Consider the following 21,273-nt stretch of genomic DNA (forward strand, 5'->3'; position numbering starts at 1 on the left):
AGGATTGAGACTGGTCCCTCCAGCTCTCGTGAAGCCGTTAGTGCATTGCCCTATGAGGACTGCTGCTTTTCCCCCTTAGTCTAGATGGCAGCTGGAATCTAAAAACAAATTAGTTTACGGCTAAAAATAAATAGAAGTATTTCACTTGGTACATTTTTTCCAGATTGCTCAGAGTGAAATACTTCCTATTTATTATAGATACACCTACGCACGCGTGCACACGCACACATGTATTTACACACATGCGCGTACACACATGCAAGCCTCCCTGTGTAAAATAATATCCACAGCTGCATTCCAACCGCACTCAAAACCTTTTTTTTTCTTTTTTTTTTTTTCTTTTCTTTTTTTTCTTTTTTTTAAGTACATTGGATTTTTTTATTGCCCGATTCCAGCTGTGCAACCTCACTGGGCTTTGTGTGTGAGTGTGTGTGTGTTTTGATGTGGTTGTGAGCAAGGAGCCCATCAGGGGCTGCACGTCTAAAATCCTCCCCAGATTTAGTCAGCTTGGTAAACCGGGGAGGGGTCTGGGAGTGATTTCAAGGATAAGAGCTGTTCATGTCTGGCTCAGAGTTTCTCGGAATAGCAAGCTGAAACTGTCTGTTGCTTATTTAACATATATATACTGTGATTTTCCTGTGTGAAGATGCATCTGAACCTTAACGTAGACCAAAGTTTAAAGTTTAAAATGGTACCCCTTGCAGAAAAAGGCTTTGATTTGAATGCAATGCAATACAGAATGGGGTGCTCATTTGCTGACGTCAGTCCGTCAGAGATAACGTGCACCTAGGGATCAAGAAGGCAGGGAAGAGCCCTTATCAGGACCCTCGTCTGGATCCAAGTGGTTGCTTAATCGTGCCCTTGAAGGAAACAGTAAACCAACAACAAGCTGCAGAAGTGTTTCTGTATTCTCTGTTTAGCTGGCTGTTGGTGATTGGCCTCATGCCTTGAAATCCAGCTCTATAGACCCAGCCCTACCAACCATTACTGATGGGCAAAGTCTCCTCGGCTTCCCCTGGTCAGAATATGCACGATCAGGCCCAAAGAATCATTTTCAGCAAAGAATTTAACAGCTGGAGGCCAGGGGGGAGAGTAAGAGTTTAATTCCAGAGTTCACTAATAACTTTGAGCCAAAAGGAAAGGAGGACTTGTGGCACCTTAGAGACTAACCAATTTATTTGAGCATAAGCTTTCGTGAGCTACAGCTCACTTCATCGGGTGCATACCAGTTCAACTTGTAGAGCAGTTTTTTCTGAATGTAAATGTCAAGGCTGGAATAGCTGGCTCTTTCCATCACCACACCTCTACGAAATATTAATCTCAGGAATAAGTTTACACTACAGCCTGTAACAACCTGAAAGTATCCCAGGAGGTGTGTTCCTAACAAATCACAGCCATTTTGTGTCCTAATAAATATGCTTCTGTGCATAACTGGAGCCAAGATCCGCCCAGTTTACTAAATTCACAGCCTCTCTGGAGTTTCTCAGTTGTATTGAGCACTTTGAAAAGCAAATCATGCACATACATGTATGTTGTTTTCTTCTAGTGAAATTTTAAAACCAAGCTGCAGGGTCAGTGGTTTTTTTTTTTTTTTTTTGGTGATAGCAACTGGAACAAACTGTTAGGAAATTGGGCTGGGAGATTTTTGATATGGATCCACTGTTGGCTAGTTGGGAGTTCAAGCACAACCACCAAATGGAGCCTGGCTAAAATCTTACAGTTAAAAAAAAAAAAAAGAGGAAGAAATGTTCAGACAGCAGGCCTGGGAAGGGAGAAAAGGCTTCCTCTGCACGCTGGCCATAGAGTTTGGAAATGGGAGTCGAGGGGCTGCTGGGGCTAAGGAAAGAATATTCTAGAAAACCGTTTTAATTTTGTTTCACTCCAGACATTTCACAAAACAGACTCCGTATCAGAAATTCTATTAGACTGAGGAATTGTGTGAGAGAAGCATTTTGTAGGAACCAGAATGGGTCCAATTCCTGTCTTCCTTCCTGTAAATCTGAAGTGAGTCCATTGGAGGCAAAGGACTTGACGCTGGTGTAACTGAGAGGAGAATTAGCCCCTTTGTTCCCAAATCCTTGAGATGAACTTTCTCAAGTACCGGCTGACTAAAACACTGCGTCTTACATAACATTCTTGGGCGGGGAAGTGCCATTTGCACTGGGATGGATTAAGTAGAACGAGGCTTACAGGGGATGGGGAGGCTCTCCCTCTGAGAGCAGGCAAAGTGAGTCCAGGTCAGGTCTCCAGTCGTAGGGTGAGCACAGCAGCTCCAGCAAGGAGCTTTTCACAACACCTTTTCAAACCACTGTGTAACGGGCACTCTCTGAAGTGCTTTCAGCTGCGGTTTGTGAAGCCTCCCCGCAGGTCAGACGCAGGGCGACACAGTGGCAGCCAGTGAGCGTGCTGGGAAGGGCAGGAATAGAAAGCAAATACTTCATATCATCAGGCCTCCCAGAATGACAGGGTAAAATGAATACTTGCTGTTTCCACCAGACCTGTCGGGAGGGGGAAGACGGAGAGCTCTGTGCTGTGACGGTCTGGACTCCTGCCATCAAAACCAGAAACGTAATAAAAAAAATAAAAAGGGCAGACTGTAGTAAGCGCTTCCTAGAACTGGTGTTTAGATGTGGTAGGTTTTTCTCTTTTAAATATATACAGTAAAGATGCAGTAAATCTTCCTACTGCTCCAGATTATAGTGCTCTGAGCTCACTCTGTTTCACTGAGACAGGTCGTTTATACCCATCAGTTTGCATCAGACTAAATATTTTCCTGCAATCCATGTGAAAGTACAGTCCTCGATAGAGACCCCCCCCTTAATACCTTATTAATCACCAGCCAGCCACATCACCAAAAACCTGTAGGAAGCATGTGTTCTAGTGATTGGAGCTTGTGTCACTGTTTTAAAGGATTTGGATGCAAGGGAACTCGAATCTAAATTATGCCTGGTTTGGGATTTTGCGGGAGTTTGTTCACAATTGGGTGCCTGCGAGTGCGTTGCACCTGCCAAGTAAACTCACGGTTTGATTCCCCTCTCACTTACTCGGGTTTGACCCCATGTGTAGCTCCATTGGCAACCTGATTTGCACTGGTGTAAGTCACAGGAGACTCGCCCTGCATAAGAACGCCTGGGGAGAAGGCTATAACCCCAGCCTCCATGTTCCTCGGGGATTGCACTCTGACTTGAAGGAGCAGCTTAGAGCGCTTGTTGGTAACATAATGCACGCCTTCTCCAAACTGCTGCTTATGGCATCTCTGGGGGTGTCCTGTTCACCCTGCCATTTGGCCTGTAGGACGTGTGGCCGTGATGGCATGTGCAATGGTCTGAACCAACCTTGGGGCCCTTAAAAATGAACAACTGTTAGGGGATTCACTGGGAGATGGGACTCCATATGGGACACTGTCGTTTCATTCTGCTCAAGGATACTGTCTGTGCCAACTTCCTTCCAAGACAAAGTCCTTGCAGGTGGGTAAGGCGGTTGTCTCCATTTTATACACGAGGGAGCTGAATTGAAGTGACTTAGTGCCTCAGCAGCAGCGCTCAGAATAGAACCTAGAAATCATGTCTCCCCGTCCCTATCTCTGAGCATTACACCACTCCTTTCCAGAGTTGGAACAGACCTCAGGGGGTCCTGACTTCTAACTAGACTCTGAGTGACACATCTTGCATACAGAGCCTGTCTTGGGGCTCGTCGGCCAGTCTTTGCAGCGGCACAGCACACAGAGGGGTGAGGATAGTTGCGCTGACCCACTTTTCATCTCTGATTAAGAAAAGCACAGCAGTTCCTGAAGGATCGACAATTTCAGTCTTCTGTTTGGCTGGTTTTATTTTAATTGCAAGGTTCCTTGGTGATGGAAGAGTCTTGCTCCCTGGCTGAGGTTGAATACTCGTGGGCTTTCTGTGAGCTAGCTGTGGCTGCACGGGCTGTATCTCAGAAGCTCCTGCTATCTGTTTTGTCTAGCAAAATCCCATGTGGATCTGGCTTTCCTGAATCAGCTGCATGTCATCCACGGGCCCCTGTGGGCCATAGCTGGTGATAGATCTCTAAGTGCTTTCTACAACGCTTTTGCTGCAAGAGGACAGTGTCACCAGGGCTGAGCCTGATCTTGATAAGGATGAACTCCTAGTTTGCTGAGTCAAAGAAGCAGCAGCTTATTCCTGTGTTACACCTCATGCTTAGATACCACAGCAGTGAGCATGGTGCAGAGGTCTGGACAGAGAGATTAGATGCACCATTGTTGTTCGTTTGGCTACTGAATTTCTGGTTGGAAGGTTTACTTTTAAACTCAAATGAGTGCTGGGGAAAATCTCCAGCCTGGCAGCTCCTGGGGAATAAAGTTTTTCAGGTAACCACATGATGGGTGCTCTGCAGGTGGCAATGGGCAAGCTTCCCACCCACATACACACACATTGGGGTCGGGCTTTCAGAAGCACCCCAGGGCCTTGGGAGTACAAGTCCCATTGGCTTCAGTGCCATTTGTCTTCATATGTCACAGGTGCTTTTGAAAATCCTGACCATTTGGTCCTTGGCCTCTCCGAGCAGGCCAAAACAGGTGTTACATTGGGCCAAATGCAGTGCTTAATTTGTGTCAGGGTCGTGCCCTGGCACCTCTGGGTCTGGCAGTTCAGCCCCGGCACCTCTTTCATTACAAATTAAGCATTGGCCAAATGCCTTTTAAAAAAATAATAAGATAAGCACCCATCCACTAAGACCTGGTCAGACTTGCTATGTTCATTTAGGCCAGCAAGAAGCTCCTGAATGGTAATGAGGGTCAGTCACCCCCACTGCAGGCTGAATTAGGTCCGCCTAGGAACATACGTAGTCCCTGTTATCTGTGCCACTCTCGGTCATTAATTGGTTTTACCCTCACAACACCCCTGGGAGGTAGGGAGCCATTATCTTCATTGTACAGATGGTGCAAGGTGGGCTAAGTGATTTGCCCGAGACCACACAGTGAGTCAGGGACAGAGCCAAGAGCTGAACCCAGGTTTTCTGACTTCCAGCCCCATGTCCTATCTACTGAATCATCTATGTAGCTGAGGGGGAAACTTACATCACGGATGGACATAACACAACATGTGGACTGTCCTGGCCTCTCTGGTGAGTGTGTCCTAGGTCCCAGTAGATGGCAGTGTCTTTTTTACAGCCATTCCATGCTCTCAAGGTCAGTCTCCTATCTAGGAACCTGGCTAGATCACAAGTTTCCTTGGGATAAATGTGCCAACGTGAGTCAAGAAGCACCCATGTCCCTCCACCCCAAGCTAATATTTGCAGCCAGTTATAAACACCAGAAACGATAACTTACGGTTATCATTTAACCAGGTTCTGATCCCGCATCCAGTGCAGTCAGTGGACTGACTCCCATTGGCTTTGGACTAGACCCAATTTTAGACCAACCCTTCACTACAGCATCACGAACAGTGGTGCTTTCGTGCTGCACAACTGAACTGGGTCACAGCCTTGCCCATTTGGGCTGGAGTCTGACCCGGATGGTATAGTTTATTACCTGCCACTTAGTTGTTTGCTGCTTTATTTTTTAATGTATTTTTATCTTTTGGTGTCTGTCACGTTTTTAACCCCCCAAGAAGTGTATCTTTGAGGTTTCTTCAAACCGGTATCAGACTGGCGTCTGGTCTTGTGGTTTTTGTTCTTAGTGAGAAATCCACCTAATTTTCACGCCCAAACTGAGTATCTGCCGAGACAGGAAGCTCCACCCTTTCTTATGGTATAACTGAACTCGGCTCTTAGCAAAAGCAGCAGCTTGAACAACAGGCTATAATGCTATGCATAGATTTATGGGCCTGTTTTTGATTTTGCTTCCCCTGGTTTTATGTGAGTGTAACCCCTGTGACTTTGGTGGCATTATTCCTGAGGTACACTCGTATGAGGGAGATAAAGAATCAAATCCATACACATGCACACAGATTCATATTTCTTTCTAGTAGTCACATAAAGAGATGAAAATAGAGGTTTCTTGGATCACTCTGTGTGTGATGGGAGACATTTAAAGCAACCATGAAAAGACAGACTCTTGTTTGGTGTAGGATCTGCTCCAAGTTCTTGACCGTAGCCCCTCCCCTCTATCTCCCTGGGATGCGTAGATGTACATGTAAAAATCATGCATTACTGTGGCTTGGTCTCCTGAATTGCCCTTTCACACCCTCCCTTCCCTCCCCCAGTGGACTGAATAATTCATTCTTGATGGCGACCTTGGACCTTCTGGGCTCAGGCCTGTGTTAGGAGAGGCGTGTAGCAGAGCGGCCGTAGGACGGAATTGTGAGTCACAGTTTCCTTCCCTGCCTCCCTCCATTGCTAGAGTCCTGTAACCTGGTGCAGGCTCAGCTTTCCCTGTGGGGCGCAGTAGTGGCCCCATGGAGTCTGCCCCCCCGTCCCCCGCATCTACACCCAGGGCTGTGGTCCGAGGAGTGGATCAGTGCAGTGGGGAAGGGTGGGTTTTATTCTTAGCACATCTGCAACCACATGAAGCCAGGCCACAATCCAGCCCTTGAAAGGAGTTCCCAGCCAAGTAGGCTAAAGTGATTTCTGCTAGTATTGTTCCCATGTCCCCGATCCATTTCAAGCTCCATTTAAAAGGAAGGGGCAGGGTTGAGGGAAAGACACCCTGTGGCCTAATCAGAGTCTCCGCATAGAACGTGCTCTGTCCCTTTAGCTGTCTGATTTCTATGCAAAGATGAATCAGTAACCCCATGCAGTGTGGGTCACTGCACCTGCTTCCAGCCTGTCAGATATTCTCAAAGCTACAATAATAGCCATAGTGGCCGGGCTTGCCCTGCATCACTGAACTCAAAGAGCAAAAGCCTGGAGTTTTTCTTTTTTCACTTGCTTTACCCCCCTGCTGGGGGGTGGGGGGCGGGGGGCAGGGGCTGCATTCATACCCCTCCTAGGAAGGATTAAAAATCCAGTGCAATGTGCAGGAGTTTCCCCCATTTTAACTGCAGTAGGCTTTTTGGGGGTTCTGGGTTAGGAATAGATTTAGCTGTGGTGAGATCTTCAGCCCCAAAGGGCTGAATTGGAACTGGAGAATTGGGTCCCTTCCTTTTTGGGGGTCTGCTTCTCGGTTGGATCCCCTTGAGGCAGATGCAGCCCTGCAAATCGCTATCTGAACCACTCTGAAATTAAAACCAGCCTTCACTTTGGGTCATATCACCCATTAATACCCATCTGTTAAATGTCTACTAGGTTTCCTGCACCTTCCCTCGAAGCATCTGCTGGTGGGTGCTATCAGAGATAGGAGACTGAATTAGGTGGACCACTGGTGTGATCTGGTACAGAAGTTCCTATGTTCCTAGCCAGGGACCCTCATCTCCCCACATACTTTAAGGAACCCCTGTTTTGGGTAGCTACCTTAAAATATCTGACTGCCCGCCTGCTCACTACTCTCCACCTAAAGTTTCCCACTCCTGTTAGGCAAATTGGCTCAATTCTGCTCTTGTTTGCACCAGTGTAAATTGATAGGGTTACTGTAGCGTAAAACGAGTGAGGGTGAGCAGAATGAAGCCCAGGCTTTTGAACAGATCCCTGGGGTGTTTGCAGAGGTTGGGTTTGGGGTGCTGCTTGGTTTCAGAGACGAGGGAAACAGGCATGTTTGCTGCTTGTTGAATATAGGGTCAAATTGCAAAAGGTGCTCCCAGAGACTTTGGCCCATTCTGTTGCTCTCCTCTTCCAAGTGAGGACACTGCTTTTTTGTAGCATCTGAGTTTATCCCGTAATGGATAGCTACTCAGATTACAGGGGGCTTAGGCAGACACACACACACAGAGACCCCCAGAGCACTCCCTGCTTTGTGCTTAATAGATACCCTCGGGGAATAGAGGAGCCTGGAGAACAAAAATCACCCACTCAGCCCAGATGCTAGAGAGGAAACTGACCCCAGAGAGAGTACCCAGGAATGACTCCATCTTGAGTGGCTTGAAAGTGTCTTATTCTGAGAGCCCAATTTTCACTCTATGTTGGACTGAAAAGGAACTTTTAGGGGCCAGGCTGGGCTTGCTGTTTAACTCCTGATCTGCTTGTTTTAGTATTATTATTTAGCTTTCAGAAGGGAGTGGGGTGTCTTTCTGAGAAGCAGCGGGTAAAGGTCATCTCCACGGATCTCATGCTTTGATACTACAATACCTAATCGAGCTAGCATGACATGTCAAATGTGATCTCATTTGGCCAAAATCCAAACTAGCTTGATTAATACCAGTGTGACTTTAAAGGGATGCCATCCCGGTTAGCAGGCCCAAAATCTCACTTCTGTGTTTTTCCATATAAACCTTTCCTTACCAAAGCAAATGCCCCAGTGCCCTTAAACTCCCCTATAATAAGAGACATCTTATTCCAGTGCAATTGAGCAATTCTACAATAACAAGCCACTTTGCGTAGCTCTAGGCTTCATGAGGTACCCCACCACAACAAACCATCATGAAAAGCCCCAGTGCTTATGTGGAGCTATACAATAACAAACCGTTGTTCTTGAGCAACACAAGCAAAGGGGAATAAGGTTAAGGAAACAGAAATAGATGTTTCAAAGCTTTTAAGAGTTTATTTCACACATCGGGGAGGCTGGGGAGAGGTCATTTATAAGAATGGTGAAAAGCATCCTTTAGTGCCCCGTTAAATGCCACCTGTGTTAATATTTTATTTGTAAAGTTTGTACATTTATATATATGGATGGAAATAAAAGAATTTTCATTCACATATGATCTACTGTGTCTCCCCCATGCTGGCTACTTTGCCCACGATGAAAGCGACAGAAGGGTACTTTTGTCAGTTTTACTTATTACCAGCCGAGAGCCTGTCCTAGCCTGGTGTATAATCAGTGAATCATGTGGAAGGGGGAGTTGTACTACATGCCTTGTAATAGTTTTGCATTTCAGTGTCCAGACTACTAGAGTGTGTTTGTCTTTTCCCTTCTTGTAGTCCCACCTCCTCAGCCCTGATTTTTTTGAGCTGTTGTTCACACTCCCTTGTGGTAGGAAGATCAAATTCTACCTATTTCATTAGCAGACTCTGCTTTGCTTTGAGTCATGCTTGGATGAGAGGCATGCGACGATGCTTTCTCATTGGCTGCCTGCGTGACATCTCTACTGGGCCTATTGGTCATCAGCTGACCGATTTTGACACCTGTAGAACACGAGCCTTTGATGGGTTTATGGCACAGCTGCTGCAGCTCAGTGAGGAAGGAAGAACCAGTTTCAGTGGCTGCCCAGACAGATAAGAATGTAACAGAAGGAACCTAACGAGAAGGGTAACCAAATGGCATGTGTGACAGGGCAAAGAGCGACCCCCTGCTTTTTGGATTTCAAAGCGTTATCTCCACTTCTTCATGAACAGCCCTGGTTCTTGATTCATTATTATTCACAGAGGGTGAGAAAGCAATTCTTATTAGCAGTGTTCCAGTAGCACCCATAGCTCCAATTGTACTGGTGGGCAGTCCCTTTCCTGAAGAGCTAATAATCTGAGTAAACAGGACAGATAAAGGGTGGAAGGGGAAACAAGGCAGAGGGAGGTGAAATGACTTGCCTGAGGTCACACAGCAGCCCGATGTGTGCAATAGACTGCAGGGCTTCCAAGTCACAGTCCAGTACCCGGCCCACAAGCCAACCCTGATTCTCAGGAATGCTAGCACCACATGGTGGGAGATGATGTTGCTTCATTTAGAACAATCTACATGGGCTGTCAGCAGCTGTTTCTCTTCTCTTTCTCTCCCCCTTCGAGGCTATTAACCAGGATTTCCCATCATGGCTCTGGTGCACAGGAACAGAACAGCGCTGACCACTGGCAGCAAGGGGCACGGATTGTTTTGCTTGTCTGCTCCTATTTTGTGCAGCTCAGGCTCCCCCTCTGCCTTGGATGTCAGCCTTGATTAGAGGGGAAAAGGGAGGAGGGCGGAGAAGAAAAAAGGAGACACATTGTCCCTTGAAAATGCAAATGAGGTGATTCTATTTAAATATCTTTCCTCAAGCCCCTTTAAGACTTGACGCTTTCCTCCCCATTCCCCAAAAGCTGTTTGTTTTTACACTGGCCCCCCAGTTCAAGCCCATTATGGCACTATCCATGTGTGCACAGTACAGGGCCCAGGATGGCTGTCCTCCATCCTGCCTAAGCAGAGTGTTCTCCTGCAGCTGAGCTGGGTAGCGGGGATGTTGGGGGGGAGGACTGGTCTCCATGCTGAGTCTTGCCACCTGTTGCCTTTTTCATTCCAGGCCCCTTCCTTTCCCCTCCCCACATTGCTCACCATCCCCAGTGGATAGGGCTGGGAGCCGCCTCGCCTGCCAAATACCATTCTGATGCTGTCACTGCTTCTGCACAGACAGCATCTCTGACAGCAGAAACGAACCTTTCCCCAGCCCCGCTGCCCTGCGCTTTCCGCAGAAGCCGTTCCAGAGTGCCCCTTTCTAGCTGGCAAGGGAGGAGGGGCTGTGGCACAGCCACTTCCAGCGTCAGCCCAAAGAAATAAAAGGCTGACGCTGAGCCAAAAGAAGCCCTTGCAAATCCATTGACACTGGCATTTGGCGCTGGCATGGGCTAATTTTGCACTCCCGGTTACTCACACACGCGCTCTGCTTCATCTGCTATGTATGAGAAGGCACCCCAGCCTGTAGCTGGCCTTAGAATGCTGTAGTAAGAGATCTGTGCCGGGTTCGATTATGTTACAGCGCGAATCGGGCCGTAAAAGACCACGAGCAGTCCTAGCAGCACAGGCTGCCAGGTTAACTGGCATTAACTAGAGACTGGTTGGCTTGAGCTACAGCTCTGCAAAGCTGCTCTGCCACCCATAAAAGCAGCAGATTGATCATGGACTTGATGTCTGAGTTACCTCCAAATCAAGGCTGGCAAAGGGGCTGTGTTTTTGTATGGCATCCAGCTCCAGGCTTTGCTGTGAGCAGAGTGGATAGGGTAGTGGACTGGGCGTCTGGAGAAGGGACTTCAAATCTCAGCTCTGCCTGAAACTCCCTTTCTGAAAATTGGGTAAATCACTCAGAACATAATTTCCAAGGGTAGTGGCTTCGGGTGACTCCATTTTGGGTGCCTAAAGGAGACACCTTAAAGGAGCCTGATTTTCAGATAGTGCTGACCAGCCGCCCTCTTAACACCAGGCCTCTAAGGGGTCTCAAGTTGGACACCCAGAATCAGTAGACACATGAAAATCTTGCCCTTAAAACTTCTCTGTCCCACAGTTTCCTCATTTATAAAACGCAGACGGTGGATACTTATGCACCTTTGTATAGTGCTTCACAATGGTGGGATGGAAAAGCTCTGTATAAACATACGGTATTCGGATTATTACTGGTTATTGCCATATTGTGCTGCCATCTTAATAAGAGCCCTGTTGGACAGCAATATGGAAAAGCAATGAGTTTTCCAACTCACAGAAAAAGAAAGAAAGAAAGAGAGAAAGTTGGTGTGTTCGTGTTTTATTATTTGTACTCTTCATGCAGAATGAGGTCCAGAGCCCGTCCGCTAGCCTTGTTTGTGCTGGCGGTGCCTCAATCTGGTATCCCCAGCGCACCAGTGAAACCAGTAGTTACCAATTTTTTTTGCAAGCCACACTGGGACTGTAGGAATTTTATTTCTTTGTGGTGTTGAAGGAAAGGGGTCGTGCCTGCCAAAGGACTATTTTATGCTTGAGGGTGATTTATAGGCCAAGCTGAGGCACTTGTGGAAAAGGCAAAGCAGCTCTTGGCAGCGCCCCCAGAATCCACTGCAGCTGTGGGGTAGTGAAGTCATCGGCATAACAACCATTGCAAACAGAATAACAAAGTCTGCTCTGTTCTCATTTAAAATAATCTTTCCAATTCAGAAACCACATTAAAATTTACCTTTCCGCACACAATAATAATAATAAAAAAGGCAGATACTGCTTAGCGGCACAGTGTGAATAGCTCGATTATATTTATGCCTCATTTTAGCCCTTGTATTGTAACTTTCTTGCCATTTATGCTTTAATGAATGAATGAAGCCAGTGTTGTGTCGTGCAATACATTGGTCTCTGTCCCTTTGTCTTTTCCATTTGCAGCTCTTTACAGTGTAGTCATGAAATGATAGTTCCGTTCAAGGGATGGCGGGAAAAGATCAATGTTTGTTTTAAATACCACCTTTTATCCTGGCACTAAATGACTGTGAAAAGAACAATGATTAAATCTCTGCTTCCTCTCCCCCTCTTCCTTTCAGATCCCTTCAGATCCTCCTGCTTCCAAAAAGCCCAAAATTGATGACCCTGCTTCCCAGTCTCCAACTTCTGCCGAGAAGGAAAAGCAGTCCAGTTGGTTACGGTCCTTGTCTGGTTCATCCAATAAGGTGACTCTTAAGTAACACACTTACCCTGTTTAAAGTAGATTGGTGGGAGGAAATTTGTGCTTGGTATCCCTCCTTTGAAGCCAATGGAACAACACCAAGGACGGTTTTGGCCCGTGCTCTCTAAATGAAAGATGTTTTCCACCTTTCCCCAATGAAGAGTGAATTACGCTGCCTTTCCCCTTCTCCTGCGGCCTCTCAATGAGCACTGGCGGCGTGGCTGTGGGATGCCTGGGAGGGTCGGGAATCCTGAAAGCCCTGGAGTCCCAGGTGGTCTCTTGCAAACCATATATTATTTGTTGGCTAGCAACAACTGAACGGGATTTTAAATCTAATCCAACTTGGCTCTTCCGGTGAAAAGCACTAAGCAGTTAGTCCCCGTCGGGGAATTGTGTTAGAGATAACAGAACCCAAGCACACACGCACAAGTCAATAACTTTTCTTTGCAATTTATGCTTTTGAAAGATATACTCAGTGGTGACCAATTTTTGTTTGTTTTTCTCTTCCTTTCTTTCCTTCCCTTCCTTGCAGAGTATTGGTTGTGTCCATCCCCGTCAGCGCCTCTCTGCTTTCCGGCCTTGGTCCCCTGCTGTTTCAGCAAACGAGAAAGAGCTCTCGACACATCTTCCCATATTAATCCGAGACAGGTAAGAAGACTTGAAGCATGGGGTGGGAGGGAGAATCAATGTTATATGACAGCAAGCCCCTTTGTGGGTGTTTCCCTTGCACTGATATGAGTGGCTGTATTGTTCGGTTCAAGTCAGTCTGCTGGCAGTGCAGTGAAAGCATTTGCAGCCGCAGTTTTAAGTGATTCTGGGAGGGAAAACAAGAAAGTAGCCATATTTGTGCATTCAGTAATTCGGTTTTCTTGAGTGAAACATGCCTCAAAAGACTGCAAAATGAAGGATCTGTCCATGAGTCATTGCTAGTTCAGTGGTGCAAAGATCCAAGCATTTTGTGCAGTTGGTTTAGAGTTTTGCCCATCTGCTGTTTAAAGATGGCTTGGCCATCAACTTCTAGGATGATGGGTGGCATCTGCTCCAAGTTGGTAGGGACCCGACAGCTCTTTGGTGGCCCCTGTGAAATCTCTCGGGTGTTCTCCACCCAGGTCAGTAGCACACAAGTGCCAGTCACCAAACCACTGCCAAAGCTGACACATTGACTCCCTTGTTGGCAGTCTCAGCAGAAATGCCCTGGATTGAATGGGGCTTAGAGCCCAAACCGTCCTCTTGGCCAATACAGGTGGTCTCATAAGATCAGAGTTGAGACACCCTGGGCAAGACTGTGCATGGAAGCATCCACTCCTGCTGCATTTGTTATTCCTCATTCTGTACAGCTCATTTCACATGCCCTAAATTCATTCTTCTTAAGTCTTCCAAGCCACTATCCATGTACTGTATCCATCTGCTAAATTTACTGTCTCTACAGTCTTGTCCCTTCGGCAGGCGCTGTTGAAATATACTGAGACAGCTGGCCCTAGTAACACTCAAACTCCGGCTCATGGCATCAGTTGGTTTGTCCTTCCAGACATCTCGATTTCATACTTCCTAACACACATTGTTCTAAACCCGTTTTACTGAATGTACTAGTATTTCAGAATTTAACAGGCCTTCCGGTTGTTATGGGAATGAACTGAATTGGCTTCCAAAGCCATGCCTGTTGCTGCTTTATTGGTAATTATTATTATTACAGCAGCACCAGAGATTGGAGCCTCATTGTGTTTGGGGCTGAACATCCACAGAGAAGAATCCCTGCCCCAAAGAGCCCACTATCTAAATAGATAAGAAAAACAAGTGGGAGGGGAAACAAAGACGCTAACTTGTGCAGCATATCAGGGAATAGACCCCAGGTCTCCAGCATCCTTCCCGTTGCTTCCATCCTGCTGGCTTTAAACATTCTGTCCCCCTGCATCAGCCCATCATTTATGTCTCCCAGGGCCCCTATTCTGCCCCTGGTTATTTTTAGGGAGGCTTCAACATCATTTCTTAGCACTGCCACCCCACTCCTTTCAGCAGATCCCCCAGTGCCTTAGCGGTCAATCCAACCTGGCTGTTTAAGTTTTTATTTCAAGTGTTTTTTCCCTCTCTTCTGTACAGTTCTCTCGTTTTTTGGAATATAAAAGGGTCTGTACATGTACAAACGTGCTCAGATCCATGTGATTCTGCGTGCGTATCTATATCTGAATGTTGATTTGGCTGTAACTGCAACAGGGTCTGCCCATGGAAATCTCCACTGACACCTGGAGGTCCAGATTTCCAGAGAGTGTTGAAGTTGTGACTGCAGTCTGTGCTTGTGCACAGTGTGTATAAATGTATACCCTGTTGGCATGTGTACCCAGCTTGTACGCTTAAATTTGCTTTTGCATGTACAAATTATGCAGCTGAGGCTTTGACAGCCATCGATGGAAAGTTGCTGTTATGGACCTGATTCTGCTCTCACATTCGTTTTTATACCAATGTAGTAGTTACTCCTGATTTACACTGGTGCAGGCATGATCAGAATCAGTCCCTGTCTAGGCAGCGGTGGTAGCGCTGCCCTAACTTGAGATTGCCTGACACTTTCCATTATAAGTCTCTGTTTTCAGTTGTTTATAACTTTGCCAAACTTTAACTGCTCAGGTTGATAACTTTCATGCCAGTTGTCTGCCTCAGACTGAATTTTTTGGAAAAGTTAGGAAACAGTTAGGAAGTTTCTGAGAAGAGATTGGGGGAAATAGTATTTTGCTCCTGTTAACAGAACAGCTGTAAGAATTTTTTTTAAGACCCTCTTGCACTCCATGCTTTGAAAAAAGCACTTGGAATTTGCCTGGGTAGTCACCCTGGTTTCAAGCATGTGTCTTGCTGTCCCTGCGAAAATTCATCCAAATTTGGCAGTTACAAGCCTCTGAAAAATCTTGGTTTACACATGCTCGGTAGAGACTTTAACATATAATTAAAGATTGTCTCTCACTGCATAATTGCAAGGGGTCTGAATTAAGGCTACATCGGCAACCGTACCAACCTTTTGAGTGCTTGACATTACAGCCTTAATGTTCTTTTAACATAGTTCATTGAATGTAATATAATATATACACACTCACATACATGTGATGTGGAAAAATTAATTATGCACTACAGAATGTTGTTGGCAGTCTACTGGCTTTTCTCCAGGCTGTGCAATCTCAAAAGTTGGAAGGCAGTTGTGGGTGGTTAGATGTAAAAGCACCATATCTTGGAAGAATCCATAAAGCTCCAGAGACAGAATATGGAAACAGCATTTAACATACGGGAGACTTGAGGGTCTGGTTTCTTCCATGTACATAGTATTTAACCTGTAATTCCTGTTGAACTGCGTGGAGGTTACGTGTCTAAATCCTCTGTGCACTTAGAAGAGCGTGGAATGCTTAATGGGTGGAGATCATAGGGCCAGATTCTCAGCTAGTGTAAATCAGGGTTGAAATCAATGCAGTTACACCAGTGGAGGACCTGGCCTTTTTCAGTCTAAGATGCTAGTTAGGAGGAATTTTGAAGGCAAGAATGGGACTGAATATTTTGCCTTTTTCCTTTGTCTCCCCCTTCCTAAACAGTTTTTACTCCTACAAAAGTTTTGAGAATGCTGTGGCCCCCAACGTGGCTCTCGCGCCTCCTGCTCAGCAGAAGATTGTAAGCAATTCCCCATGTGCCACAGTGGTGTCACGGAGCAGTGAGCCAATGAGCAGCCCGGTCCAGCCGCGGAAAAGGAAGCTGACTGCAGACAACCCAGCAGTCCCGGAAGCAGTGACCACCGTCACTGCTACCGAAGAAGACAAAGAGTCAGAAGCAGAGATTGAAGTAGAAACCCGGGAGGAATGTAAGTGTGAGTTACCTGCCTTTATTTTGGGGTTTGGTTTTCCAGAGGAGTCCAAGGAACTAATGTGATCTAGATACCCAACTCCCCGAGGCCCCTTTGAAAATCCCAGCCTCACATAAATAGTGAGAAATGGAGGCACAAGACAAGAGTGAAATTTTCACTGGAGGGCACCCCAAGTGTACACTCACAGAAAAGCACACGCATTAGATGCAGCCACAAAACCTCACACTTGCATTAAAATGGGTGAACGTCTGTGCACATGAGTGTACCGTACATCACATGTTGTGCTGCTGAGCAGGCTGATCCCATGCCCTCTGGTGCTAAAAAATTCTGCCCTGGGACTTGCATGTGCTATCTTTCCCATGCAAATGGTGGTTTGCACACACACACACGGATATAGTTTTATTTCAGAGGGAAAATGTGTCTCTAAGTGGTCCATTTTCATTACAGCACCTTCCTCTAATAGGGTGAAATTTGGGGAACCAACACATACTTATGTACTACCTAAGTCCCACTCTAGCCCTGTTGTGACAGTTTAACTTCAGCGAGGGTAGAATCAGCCCTTAAGCAGTACACAGGGTTGGTGCTGCACCTCTGCACAGGGGTGAATTTCACCCACCAAGACTAGCGGGATATCGCTGTCCAGTTCTTCCCCAAAGCACTGGAAATGTTCTCCAGATGGAGAGTGCAGAGAGTTTGCATGCAGCCAGTGAGCTCAGTGGGCTAAATCCCAAAATCTGTGCTCAGACAAAACTCCCACTGAGTTTGATGGGAGCCTTGCAGCCCTGTGCATTGCTTAGATATATATTTCCATCGTACATCAAGGCATAAAACATTTCTTTCCTTTCTCCTATTTGTAAGACTATCCATTGCATGGCTTCTTCTTTTTAAAGGGTCTCATCCCCATTCCAACTTATGTTGCTGTGAATGTTTGTTAACTTCAGGATTTTGTTTGTTTGTTTGTTTCAGTCACCTCATCCCTGTCCTCGCTCTCCTCCCCATCCTTTACTTCGTCCAGCTCTGCGAAGGACATGAGCTCACCTGGGATGCAAACCACAGCCAATGTCAGCAACTCCTTTGAGGTTGCCACCCACGCTGAGTCTCACAGCAGCGGGTTGGAAGCTGAACTGGAGCATCTAAGGCAGGCCCTGGACAGCGGCCTGGATACTAAAGAAGCCAAAGAGAAATTCCTTCATGAAGTGGTTAAAATGAGAGTGAAGCAGGAGGAGAAGCTAAATGCTGCCTTGCAGGCTAAACGAAGCCTGCACCAGGTAATGATGGACACTTGTTGTCACTGTCTGCATATCCACCTCCAAGGGGAACCAGTTGGCTCGTTTCGCCTTGAAAATAATTCCCCAGAACGTTAGCAGCATTCCCTGGAGTTCTGGTTCTAAACTGGAAAAGGCCAATCCATGGCATACGGGAGCTTTGTCTATATTCCACACGTGCCACCTGCCCCTGCTTAAGAGGGAATCCCAAATTTTTAACCAAAACCAAACCCCTTCCCCCATTTCCCTTTGAGAAGCTCATCGGGCCCAGCCGAGTAAGAATTGTTTTCACTTCGATGAAGTTCACACGTTTCTCTTCCCAAAGAGGGGCCTATTCAGAGCTTTTGTCTGTTGGGAAGCATGTAAAATTTCCTCATTGCCTAACCCAGGCGCATCTCGGCAGGGCATGGCATCAGCATGCTGGGGGAGGGAGGGAGTTGAGATTACCAGTCTATAGAAATTATCTACATCTGTGTGCCAGTAACCAGGGTCCAGCTTCCTCTTAGGATACTGCATTTGAAGCAGAGCTAGTTGGTAACTAGGTGTTATTGTACCCCCAGTTCACTGGATCAGGAATATTTTCTGTAACAATGAGTGCCCTGTTATCTTTTGCAGAGAGGGCTGGTAGCAGAGACACTCTTGCTATTGGCCAAAAGCAGGCACACACGTTCCTATCAGCCAACAAGGGCTAGGTCTGGGGGGCCAGTGACTCTCATGTAGATGTGATTTGTTTGCACTAAGGCTTTGCACCAAGACAAAGCAATATTAGAACCTAGGTGCCCTGTCACAGTCCCGTAGTAAGAGAAAGGTGCCTGGATGAACCTGATTTGTATTTGAACCAAATTCTGCCCAACCTATTGGCATTGACTCCTGCATTAGGCCCAGTTTTACAGCCCATTCTCTCACACCAATGTAGTGCTCCTGTAAGGAAGTCTTCGGTATCACAGGTTGCAAGGTCAGCTCCCAGGGGAAGGGAGGTCCAGTGCTTTTAGTCAGCCAGAGCTGCTCGCTCACTCTGTTGCCACTCAATTTCCTTGTGTTTCATTGAAGCCAGTTATGTTTAGTATAAAAAAGCAAACCCCATTTACGTAAACCAGGTGGTGAACCCAAGTTGAGGTTTACAGGATTGATCAAGCAAAGGAGTGTGTCAGACTGGGAGAGAGGATGGTGTCTGGCCCTCGGTTTCCATTTTGGCAGCTCTGGGTTTCCGATTCCACAGAGCTAGGGCGTACGTGCATGCGCGCCCCCAATGTCAGGGTTGAGCTAACAATGGCCTGGCTGGGAAGTGAGATTGTCAAAGGAGTGAATTTCCCATGACCCGACTGCAGAGTGTTACTTACCAGAGACATGTCGCTGTGAGGGTTTGCCTCTGACGGACAGGAAGTCCAGCTTCTGGGAGGGGGTGGGGGGAGTGATGTGCCATAGTTCATTTAATTTAACCCTTTAAAAAGGCAGATCACAGCCAGTTTTTGCAAAGAGAAACAGAAGTACTTGGTGATGGCATTGAGGCATGGCAGTAAGATTACAATATTTGTAATTTGAAAAGCATGTGTTACATGAACATGGCCACGTGTCCGTACACACACACGCAATTATTTTTAACTACCAGTTAGCCTTTTCCTCTCCGTTCGTTCCCTTTCATTTCCCTCTGGTTTAATTTGATTTCACAGCTCTCACTTGGGTGACAGTTTTCATGCTAGTCATTCATGCTAAGAACTTAGATGGCAGGAAGGGAAAAGTTTTCTGAGTGAAACGGAGGTTGGATTTACCTTCGCTTTTACTTCGGGGGTTTCCTAACCGTAGCAGAGCATCCATTCCCTTGGTGACTTGGCAGTAGCCCGAGGGCTGCACGCAAACATAGCTAACACAACAGAGCTCCTTAATGTTAGAAATTAAAAATAAGTAACTTATTTTTACACTCATCGCACGTTTCCTCCTGGCCAGCTGTGATGGAGTTGCTTATTGCTCGATTTCAGCGGCTGTAGAAAGCCTCTCGGCCAGCTTTGCCCTTCACAAGCAGCACTCACGGGCTGCATTGTCCTCGCTTTGTGCAGACTCAGTTTCGTGTCTGCAGATAAAGGGCGGCCATTAGAGTTATCTCATTTGATCCTTTTGCTCTGAAAGTTGCTTTCAGCCAGTGCAGCATTCAGCACTAACAGTGGATGCACCAAAAGAGTTAACTCCAATTCATCTTCATTCAACCTGAGACGGTGACAGCCATTTTGCTTGACAGTAAAGATGAGAAATTTGGATCAAGCCTGGCTTTTTAAAAGCCTGGAGTTCGTGTACCTTGGGCCCAGGATTTTGGCTCTGTCCATTAGAAGGATTGGGTCATCTGCAAAATTTGGAACCAGGTTCAGATTTCAGCCTCCTTCTCTCCTTCCTTCCCCTGCTCCCCCAACCAGAGCCATGTTTGAATCTCTGGCTTTGGTTTAGATCCATTTCTCCTTTCCAGGGTCACTTAAGAACATATGAGCAGACCTGTAGTCCATCTAGCCCAGTGTCTTGTCTTCTGACAGTGGCCCGTGCCAGTTGCTTCACAGGCACTGAACAGACCAGGGCAAATAGCGAGTGACCCATCCGCTGTCATCCAGTCCCAGCTTCGGGCAGTCAGAGGTTTAGGGAAACCCAGAGCATGGGGTTGCGTCCCTGACCATCTTGGCTAATAGCCATTGATGGACCTAACCTCCATGAGCCTCTCTCATTCTTTTTTTAACCCAGTTCCTTGCTGTAATCTTGTGTGTGCTGCCCCGGTTCCTGTGGCACTCCGTAACTGTTTGTGCCTTCCAGGAGCTGGAGTTCCTGCGCGTGGCTAAGAAGGAGAAGCTGAGAGAGGCAACTGAGGCAAAGCGCAACTTGAGGAAAGAGATCGAACGTCTTAGAGCTGAGAACGAGAAGAAAATGAAAGAAGCTAATGAGTCGCGGATACGACTAAAGCGGGAACTGGAGCAAGCCAGGCAGATCCGAGTGTGTGACAAAGGATGTGAAGCAGGCAGGCTGCGGGCCAAGTACTCTGCCCAGGTAAGGCCAGGTCTCTGAGAGCTGATCGGCATGCAAGCTTCCCTGCTCTCTACTTCCTAGGATTAGTCAGCGCCATCCTTCTTCAGCCTGTATGCCCCTTGACTCCAGTAGAGAGATTCTCTGCCCATCTAGGTATCTACATGGCCCCTCTGTAGTATTTGGGCCATCCTGAGACATAGGGAAGAATTTTCTCCCATTTTACAGATGGGGAACTGAGGCACAAAGAGGTGACTTGCTCACATAGGGAGCCTGTGACAGAGCAAGATGGACCCAACTCTCCTGAGGCCCAGTCCAGCGTCTTACGCACAAGCCCATCTTTCCTTCTCAGGAGTTGGGCCCTCTGCAAATGCTCTTCAGGTCTGAGGAAGGTCACACACACAACCAAACTTGGTAGCTCAGGCCTTTTAGCTGGAGACAGTGCCAAGAATATTTCTGCCAGGTGAAATTCACCCTGTGCAGGGAGCCAGCACTGGGTTTAGTACCGTTGCAGTCCCAGTTGAGCCCCATGGGTCATGTGCTGTCCCTCTGCACAGGGGTGATTTCATCGAGTGAGAGTATTAGGCAAAGTCCCATAGATTTCAGTCACTTTCTTTAATAGGATTTCCCTAGCGATCACCTGCAGATTCAGAAGGCTAGGTGTAGCTCAGGCTGCATGGCCGGACTGCACCAGTGGAAGGAAGTTTTGCTTATCGCTGTGAGCCAGCAGGAGTGTTTCACTTTGAGCTTTTAAATTAAAACATGCACCCCTCCCCCTCTTGCCAGATTCCCTTCTAACAAAACAGTCAACATCTTATTCACACCAACAAAAGCCACAGGCCCCAAGAGCTGAGGCTGTACATCCTTAAGTCAT

The 21,273-nt window shown here is 46.9% G+C and overlaps 1 protein-coding gene across 3 annotated transcripts in view; it reads left to right on the top strand.

The window, feature by feature from the left end:
• Positions 1-21,273, top strand: part of SKI (SKI proto-oncogene) — a 144,730-nt gene that overhangs the window by 115,279 nt on the left and 8,178 nt on the right. For 2 of the 3 annotated variants that reach the window (XM_043531650.1, XM_007070173.4), the window contains exons 2-6: positions 12,184-12,309; positions 12,838-12,953; positions 15,872-16,140; positions 17,104-17,405; positions 20,193-20,423. In XM_043531650.1, coding sequence (XP_043387585.1) covers positions 12,184-12,309; positions 12,838-12,953; positions 15,872-16,140; positions 17,104-17,405; positions 20,193-20,423 — 1,044 coding nt within the window. The remainder of the gene's footprint in view (positions 1-12,183; positions 12,310-12,837; positions 12,954-15,871; positions 16,141-17,103; positions 17,406-20,192; positions 20,424-21,273) is intronic. The other variant, XM_007070174.4, reaches the window with a different exon arrangement.

Source organism: Chelonia mydas, chromosome 18 (genome assembly GCF_015237465.2).
Source record: "Chelonia mydas isolate rCheMyd1 chromosome 18, rCheMyd1.pri.v2, whole genome shotgun sequence".
Lineage (NCBI taxonomy): Eukaryota > Metazoa > Chordata > Testudines > Cheloniidae > Chelonia > Chelonia mydas.